The sequence below is a fragment of the Pelophylax lessonae genome, assembly GCF_965119305.1.
Source record: "Pelophylax lessonae genome assembly, chromosome: 6".
NCBI lineage: Eukaryota > Metazoa > Chordata > Amphibia > Anura > Ranidae > Pelophylax > Pelophylax lessonae.
This window is the reverse complement of record NC_138773.1, coordinates 44486006-44496022: the sequence shown is the minus strand read 5'-3', so window position 1 is coordinate 44496022 and position 10017 is coordinate 44486006. Positions and strand designations below refer to the sequence as shown.

The window sequence follows — 10017 nt, the reverse complement described above, 5'->3', positions numbered from 1 at the left end:
ATTTCCCTATCCACATTTGTTTGCAGAGCACTTGCCATGCTCTTAATTACGTTTTGCTGCCATTTGCAGCACTCTAGCCCTTTCCTTTGGTGTTTTAGAGCCATTTTAGTGCCTTAAAGTTCGGGTCCCCATTGACTTCAATGGGGTTCGGTGTCCGGGAAAAGTTCGGTAAAAGTCCGGGACACGGACCCGGACTTTTTTTTAAAGTTCGGCCGAACCCGTCGAACACGGACATCTAGGTGTTCGCTCAACCCTAAATACAATCAATAGATAATTTACATGCTTATTTATTTTTAAACATTAGTTCCTCTTTAGGTTTTAACAGACTTTTCAAAGCTTTTTTCACATCATCATTTCTCAAACTGTAGACTAGAGGGTTTATCATGGGTGTAACTACAGTATAGAGCACAGTGCAGACTTGTTCCAGCACATTGAAATATTTTGGCATCATGTAGGCAAACACACCAGTAGTATAGTATATGATGATGACAGTAAGGTGGGACGAACAGGTGGAGAAGGCTTTTTTGGATTTAATCTGTAGAATAACCTTTATGATTTTTACATAAGATACCAGAATGCAAAAGAATGTGCAAAACCCAAATATGAAGATTTCTGAATATATAACCACATAAAAATGTCCTAAACCAGTACACGCAATGTTCATCAGAGCTTTCCCGTCACAGAAAAACTGGTGGATGGTCTTTGACTGGCAAAAGGTCATTTTTGATGCCTGAAAAGTAATTATGAATGAATTAAAACTGCCCACAAACCAGATGCTGGCAGTTAGAAAGGTGCAATTGTTCTTATTAAGAATAATATTATAGTGTAAAGGGTTACAAATTGCAACATACCGATCAAATGCCATTGTGAGTATCAAAATATTCTCTGTACTCCCAGCTAACATATAAAAATACATTTGCATGAAACACTGATTGTAGGATATAATGTTATTCCTAGATATACACATGTGCAGAAATTTAGGAACAGTGACTGTGGTGTAGCAAATGTCAAGAATGGAGAGGTTACAGAGAAACAAGTACATTGGGGTGTGTAAGTTATTAGAGGCATATATCAGCAATATTATTGCTACATTTATGAATACACCAAACAGATATATGAAGAAAAATATGACAGTAACCCCAGATGTGAATTCAGATACAATGGCAAAAGGTAACATGTGGAATTCCTTTGCAGATGTTTGGTTCTCCATGTAAAAGGTCATTTCACAATCATTGGCCATCATAAAAAGTATGTCAAATTACCAGCAAAACATATCAGATATATTGTACATGTCATTGTTTTGCTTTGTTATATTTTTAACTACGTTTCAAGAAAATTGCCAAATTAGTAGGTCCTCTATATTTATGGTGCCCTGGTGCAAACTCTAGTTTAAAACAAAGTCACATTCACTAAATAGTCCATTGATCCAATCTACTGATTAATACAGTGTCCAAGACTATATAAAGAAAATATTATCTAACATACAAAAAAGTTTTTCCCCTGCATACGTAACAATTACACAAAAATGAATGCAAGATGCATAATCATCACCAATAGCAAGCAATCCCCTTTTAATAAGAGGTATATATAGCTGCCATATACAAAAAGATTTATATTCAAGCCAATTACACTAACTCTGAAAATAAAGCATTCAGAATAAAAAGATATATGTTCAAAGCAGGGCAGTCTATTTAAACAGGTTAGCAGCAAGTAATAATTATTTACATCGACTTCTACTAGAAATGACAAAAGGCTGATCACATATAAAAACCCAACCATGCATACAATAATGCAACAACCATTTCTTCTTGTATGTAGTAATGTCATGGTTCATTTACTTTGATATCAAGAAGCATGGCTCAATAATTATATTCTCCAAAAATATATTGGCATTTAATCTGATGAATGTAGGATGGACTGATATCTGAAAATATATTTTGCAGCGTTTAAGCTTTGCTTTCTATTATATCAGATATCACATGTCAAATGTTGGCATAAAGAATTCCTATTATTTTTAATATGTACCCTTTACTTTGGGTGATACAAGCATGCATAAAAAGACCAAGCCTAATATGAAGGAAGTATGTACAGTATCCCAGATATAAATTCTGTCCAAGCCAAATATAAATAATGTTCAGTTAAACATTTAGACGTTAGGTGCTTACTAGGTGAAAAATAACACTTTGGGTATGACTTCTGATCAGAATGTAAAATACAGAAGGAGTTTAGATGGGTATGATTTAAATTTAAGAACCATTGTAAATTAGAAAAATACATTAAAAAGCTGTAAAAAAAATAAAATACAATCTGTGAAATAACCCACTGTAGGGTTCAGTGGTCAGAAAATTATTATAGAAGAAAAGAGAACCATGGACAGGCAGTAACCTTTGACTAATAGTAATTAATTCTTACACAACTGAACTGAGAATTTATAAAGAATATATGCCTTTGAAAGACATCATTAATTAAAAAAAAAATCTTTAGGGAAGAAATTGTTCACAGTCTTCTTCCCTACTAACTGAGTCCTCTGGGTTTTTATCATTATAACTGTGCAGTAATATTTAAAGTATACCTAAAGGCAAAACTTTTTTTATAGTTTTGGAGAGAGAGGAGATGGATTAAAACACTTGCCAGTTATTAATGCTTTCTGTGTACCTGTTAGGAAGACTCACCCTCTCTATTTGTCCTGCTTACCATTATCATTGAAATGAAAGTAAAAGAAAGTAAAAGATAATGCCAAATTTTGGGTTGCCCCCAGAAAAGTAATAGAGGGGAATTATTCCAATGGGGGCACTAGTTCTGGTGACCTGGGGGTCACCAAGAGATTCCCTTATTTTTCAGGGATTTCTTCTCACTTCCTGTTTGGCTTTGGGACAGGAAGTGAAGGGAAATCCCCCCAATGGGACAAAGATGGCAAAAATAAGCCTTACAGGGGTTATAACTCTCCCTTACTCTATCCAAAATGAAAAAAAAAAAAAACATTTTGCCTATAGTTCTATTTTAATATAAAATTTTGTACCTCTTCTGATTAGTGTAGAGGCTCCCGAACCAAGGTTAAGTTACCCATTCTTCCTTGGCGTGCTCTGTTTGGCTGAGGCTAAGAAACTTGATTCCTACATGGATGTAGCATTGGAATTGCTGCTATGGCATAATCATATCCAGGACTTTCTCTTCTGGCAACACCAGAGGCCTAACTGTTCTAGCTGATGTATACAACAGTAAAGTACTTCATTCCTTTGACCATCTCAGGGAGACATATGAACTCCCCCCCCCCCCCCCCCCCCACTGTCTTTTGCAAGTATTTACAGCTACGACTTGCCCTTCAAAAACAGTTTGGCACTCATGACTTTCATTTATTTAATTACTCTTTAACTGGCATTTTGAAATCACAAAGTTCTAAAGGGCTAATTTACTCCCACCTACTCCACATTAAAACTGAGTAAGGCCACAGTACATACTAAATGGCATTTGTTGATTCTTGATTTATCAGATGAGGACTGAGAGGAAGCTTGCTCCTTGTACTTGATGGTCTCCCCTACCATTAACAGTAAATTAACACTTCATATTCTTCACCAAACTTACTTCACCCCTACACACCATACATCACGTTGCCACCTCTTACTATATTGGGTGTGATCAGTCGGGACTTGGGAGCTGTCTTTGTACATATTATTTGGACCTGGCTGGAAATTGCCAGACATTGGATAAAGATTGCGGATCTACTTTTTGCTGTCATTTCCACTCTGGTCCATCTAACCCCTGCAGTTTGTTTACTTAGATTACTAGATAAAGAACAGTGGCCTAGATAAGAATTCTCTTACATGAAAAATGATACCTAGCCAGTAAATAAATTGTTCTTAAATGGACACAGTCCTCCCCACCCTCGGTATGCCAGTGGCAACCAAGTGGTCCCATATGAAAATGTCAGCTATAAAAAAGAGGGTTGTCCTGGGAAACAGAACAAAATCTGGGATGTTTGGTCTGCATCTACATTTATGATAACAACCTCAACTACTATGTAACCCCAGGCACTTCCCATTCTTCTTTTGCCTCCTAAGGTATGCTGAAAGTTAAGGGCTGTACACACAGACCAAATCTCAAGCTATATCCGCCGGTTCATAGAAACCGGCCAACATTCGGCCCATGTGTACGGCAGCTAGTTCAACCAATTCAAACATCTGGCATCCGATCAGCGCCCTTAGACAATGGCTGAGAGAGCTGACCAGTGTGTTCTGGAGGGGGGGTGGAGACTGTCAGAACACAATAGCTTAGCAGGGGAGATCACTGTACTACCATTGGATAGTTAGTACAGTGGCTCCTGCTAAACTCTTCCGTTTTTTTTTCTTTCAGCCCGCTGTATTAAACAGAAAAAAAGAAACTCAGTGTGTACTAGGCTTTAGTCTGTTGTGCGAATATGCTTTCTGTATATGACCTCTGAAGACGTCATACGCACTGACGAAACGCGAGTAAGGTGGAATGCACGCTGCACGTCACGGGAGCCTGGGTGGAACGCAAGCCGGTAGTTACCGCTCTCCACTCGCAGTACCCCACTATTTTTTATGATTTTATGTACTGTGAACCCCGCAATACCCTATTAAAGAATATTTTAATGGTACTGCACCATTTGGAGCTTTTTTATTCTTTGCCGTGATCGGACCCTGAGGATCCAGGCCATCCAGGAGAGTGATTCCAGATCGTATGGGACTACAAAGCCCAGCAGTTACCTCCCCGGCCTAGGTGGCCATAAGGATCATTAGGTCTTAATACCGTACGGTATCTAAGACCCACAACTTCTGGTGAGTGTATACCCCCCATCATTCCACACGGTTGACACCACAAGTACCAGCATTTGGACTATTGGAGGACCCAGCACAAAGCATCTGCACTTTCCCTCATTTGGCACTCAAGTTTTATCTGCATATTCACTGAAGTCACTTATGAACTTTATACTTGGACTATTTTTTGGCACTATTAAGGCACCTATATGGATTTTATTGTGATTTATTCCCTATTTATTTATATATATATATATATATCTATATATATATATTGTGATATGTATTTATGTATTTATTCACACACTTAATTCATTTGCAGCACTCAGCATTTCACTTATTTGTCTACCATTTCTCAAACCTAGGATATTGACAAGCAATTGTCCACTCCTGGGCAGTATCAGCAAGCGCTATACCAAATCCCAAATATTTTTGGGATTTCACCCTTTATCTACCTCATATACCATAGCAGCTATCACCACTCCCCTTTCCTCCATGTGTATTTATTTATTTATTTTAACCCCCTCCCCCAAATTAGGACATCCATAGGCGCAAGGGATATACACCCTTTTGGAGTATATATTCACGTTTTTCTGTATATGTGACTTTCAAACACCATATTGCAAAAAAACACATATTTGTTGTTTTGTTTACTTTGTCATACTATTTTTTGCACCACTGTAATGGTTAATGTACTGAAATGACGTTTTGTATAAACATTTGCTTGTTATACTGTGATTTGGATGCTCTGTCGTTGCACCTCTTTGCAATAAACAATAAAGAGTTTAAAAAAAAAAAACGTTTGGGCTTTGCTTCTTTTTCTTAAAGCAGTATTAAACTCAACACCAAAAATTTAATATATTGCAGCTTACAAGTCATTAGATGTGGTAGCTGCATTCATTTTCTTTTTTAGGATTTTTTTCTCTCTTCTTTTTCTCTCTTCTTGGTCCTGGACCTAGTCAGTTATCCTGTGTCTAACAGCCTTTTTTCTGGCTGCATGGTCTCCAGCTTTCCGGTACTCTCACTTTATGTATCTTTTGCGGAGCACTTCTGCCAGCATCTGATGTCCCCTCCTAATCTGTGCTGGTTTCCTCCGGCCCGTGAGCATGTCTCCTTCAGGTCTCCCTGGCTGTCACTGTCTTCGTCCCTTGTTGAGACCCCTCAGGAGATCCAGTTGCCGAGTCATCCATCCATTCGACCTGGCAGTGAAGTGCACCTTACCATCTATGTGAATTATTGAACATTCCTCTACATCTACACCTTTATTTGCTCCAAGCTCCTATTGTTACCATGCACACAATTATCTGACCGTGATGATTGTTTTTTTTAACAATAAATTGTATATCTGGTTTGGATTTCATGGATTTATTCTTGTTTCTACTACTTTGGAACAGCACTCCCCTTTTTGTGTTTTAGCCCCTTCTTGTTGGTCTTATGGGTTGGGGAACAGCCGCCAGTGTTGTATGGACTGCAGGAGGAGGGAGACATGGGATGGAAGAGATGGGACTGGAGCAAGAGGAGAACGTAGGATGACAGCAGGGACCTCCTAGATGTAGGGCTAGCAGTGCTGAGTTTTGGGAGTGCTATCTTTCTTTATCACTTGGTCTCATCCAGGTGGTAATATGACACAGCACGCCGATAGAGGACAGAGACCCCCTCCCTGTTACTCCACAACTTGATCTCCCTCAATGCCTTAAATAGGTATCGGTAGTTGGTATCGGCAAATGCTTAAAAAAAAGTTTTGGCACTCGTTGCTAAAAAAGTGGTATCTGTGATGTGAATCCCTATATAAAGGATGTGCATGTTCTATGCTTGAATCTTGGTGTGGATTGTTTATTTTCTCTAGATCTGTGCAGAAATCACAATTGTGACATTTTTTGCAGAAGCTTCCTTATCACTACCAGACATTGTACAGGGGTGGATTTACTAAAACTGGATAGTGCAAAATCTGGTGCAGCTCTGCACAGAAACCAACTAGCTTCCAGGTTTTTTTGCCAAAGCTTAACTGAACAAGCTGAAGTTAGAAGCTGATTGGCTGCTATGCACAGCTGCACCACATTTTGCATTCTCCAGTTTTCTGCAGGTGGTCTGTAATGGGTAGACCTGCTCTGCTCTCTGCACAGGCTATGTACAGCACAGGGATGATGTCATTGCTATTTTGCAAGCTAATAACTGGGTTAGTAACTAGGTTTGCAAAGACATTGGGTGCATTTGATGATGCTGTTATATTCTTTGTGGCTATTATTATATTTAAATTACAGTTTTTGTGCCTGGAGTTCAGCTTTAAGATTTGGCGGAAATGGATAGGGGAAATAAAAGTATCCATTAAAAAATATAGTGAATGACTCTGCAATGTGCATCTTTTGCTGGTTATAAATTAAAGACTAGTGATGAGATTAACTGCCCTGTGTTTGGTTCAAGCCGGGCTCCGCAGAATTCAAAGCCGTTCAGATGCTAAACCTGAACCTCGCTGAAGTCAATGTAAGCCATATCTGTCAAATTAAAAGTGGCCATTTTCTGGGTAATAGGCAAGGGGGTGTCAAAAAGAAGCATGAAGGGGTAGACAATGCCCTGGGGTACATGTACAAATTCAAACATTTAAAAAAATGTTATGGCCAGGAGCAGTGATTTTATAAATGCTTAAACATTAAAAATGTCAGTTTCCTTTAAATAACATGCCTAGGGAGTGTCCTAATCCTGCCAGTAAATGGGGCGCATCTCTGTTAAGTACAGAAAGTGCTGCAGCAGTAATGACATTTCATTTACAGAGGAAAAAACATTTCAAAATTGGTGGCAAATGACATTTTATTGACGGTTTCTTTGTTTAACCACTTCACTTTCCTTTACCCCTTCATGACCAGGCCATGTTTTGCTATTTGGCACTGCATTACTTTAACTGGCGATTGTGCGGTCATGCAATACTTTACCCAAACAAAATTTATAAAAAAGATTTCACACAAATAAAGCTTTCTTCTGGTGGTATTTGATCACCACTGAGTTTTTATTTCTTTGCAATATCAAAAAGAAAGTAAATTTAGAAAAAAATATATATATTTTTTTACTTTCTGCTATAAAACGTAAGCCAAGCACCACTGCTCCGGTCCCCAGGGTAGGTACATTCCCCTGCTCCTAGGAGCCGGATGGACCATTTTTTGGAGTGCACCGCTCCCCGCTTCTCACAGGCTCCCCAGTGGGAGGTTGACCCAGAGGCTGACATGACATCTGAGATGGCCACCATCATCCTGCCTGAGGGCACTGCTGCTCTGTCCCTCCCTCATCTCCAGGAAAGCCAGCGGAGGACACAGACACCACTCAAGCCCGGATTGCCCAGGCTGTGGCTCATCTGTTCTCCCCCATGATAGCTGCAGCAGGGAACAATGCTGTCCAGTATGGCATGGAGCAGCTGCGGCAGGATCTCCACAGCCAAACACACAGGCTGAAGGAAGCTGAGCGGCAGGCTTCAGTGGTGGAAGAACAACTAATCCAGGTACAGACCCCTTCTTCTAATCAGCTGGGGGTACCACAATTTTTACTTGACAAGGTGGAAGATCTTTAGAACAGGTCCAGCAGGAACAACCTGTGCATTATAGGTCTCCATAAGTCTTTCAAGTAACCTTCTTTAATGGAGCTTTGCAGTCACCGCATCCCTGAGGCTCTTGGTCTCCGCTACCCCTGCATGGAGGAACGCACACACCGGGTGGATCCCCCACACGATCAGCATTCCAAGTCAAGGCTGGTTAAAGTGCGCTACCTAAACTATGCTGGTAAGCACGCCCTATTGCAGCACTATTGTAAAGCCTGGGGACTCTCTGTAGATAACCACAAGTTGTTACTGTTTGCCGATTATTCGGAGGATGTTTCCAAGCAGTGCAAATTTTTTAGTCCCGTCTGCTCTCGTCTTCATAAATTTTGGCCAAAAATGTATTCTGCTACATGTTTTTGATAAACAAAATTCCAAAAAGTGTTTATTGTTTAGTTTGCGTGAAAGTTATAGCACCTGCAAACTATGTTTTATATACTGGAATTTTTATTTTTATATTTTTTTATACTACTAATGGCAGCGATAAATGACTTATAATAGGACCGTGATAGTGTGGCGAGCAATCTGACACTAACTTGCTCTGGGGGGAACTGACCAACTGCCACTAACATCACCAGTGCCATTAATACAGTGATCAGTGCTAAAAATATACACTATTACTAATGACACTGGCTGGGAAGGGGTTAAATATTTTCCTAACTATGTGTATTGTGTGTAAAGTGTGCTACTTTTCACGAATGATCTCTCAACTGACAGATCGCTCCCTGTGTACAGAGCTCTGTGTTGAATGCCAACAAAGAGTTCTTGGCTGTGAATATGCACAGCTGATCAGCAGGTCCCGTTCATGCAACATTAGCTGAGACTTGCTGATGCTCACAGACTCCGGCTGTGTACAATAACAGTGGGATTCAGCCTGGGGGTGCACGTGCGCATGCCCTACACCTGGAAGTAGGCAGCGTCATACCTGTACATCGCTTTGCCTAAAGCAGCCAGTACAATGGGGGCAGGTGGTCGTTAAGTGGTTAAAAAAACACACACAGATCCCTCCAAGGATCTGCTAAGTATTTTGGCAGACCTTTGGAGAGGTCTGTGTGATATCTTTTTCATTAAAAAAAAAGATGGCAGTGATTGCTATTTGCTTCCAATTTTTACTATGTAATTTTTTCTTTGTAAGTGTCACTTTAGCTGTAGCACATCCTACAACACTTCCTTAGGAACCAGTGTCAGCGAGAAACTGTCATGCATAGAATCAGAAGCAATACCGCTTCTATATATAACTTTCACCTCTCAGTGAACAGGGGCCCAAACGGGGTTCATCCCTATTGATGAGCTTCTCACCTTTTTTATTTTATTTCCAAAAGGATATTTAAGAGCATTTAAAAATAATCTTTAAAGGAAATTAAATGAAATGTTCTGATGCAAAATTATTACAATATACTTCATATTGCATGAGTATTGTATTACTTTTGATATAGAATATAGTTGTTTATAAAACCTCAAAACCTTTTTGATAATACAATAAACATGATTGTCAGCAAAGGAAGACAGTTAATGGTTGTTATATAATGATAATTGCTACACACATACATAAATCTTTCAAAAGGTTGATTACTTTCATCCAAACACTAAACTTTAGAATGCTAAACTTTATTAGTGATTTACTTAGGAAGTTAATAATCTTCACTAAATACATTTTAGCTG

At 39.3% G+C, this 10017-nt stretch overlaps 1 protein-coding gene across 1 annotated transcript; it reads right to left on the bottom strand.

The window, feature by feature from the left end:
• Positions 1 to 283: 283 nt before the first annotated feature.
• Positions 284 to 1240, bottom strand: LOC309558564 (olfactory receptor 1L4-like; the record flags this gene model as incomplete). The annotated part of the gene is made up of 1 exon (XM_082261642.1): positions 284 to 1240. The coding sequence occupies one exon, from the start codon at positions 1238 to 1240 to the stop codon at positions 284 to 286; it is 957 nt and encodes a 318-aa protein (XP_082117768.1).
• Positions 1241 to 10017: the final 8777 nt, after the last annotated feature.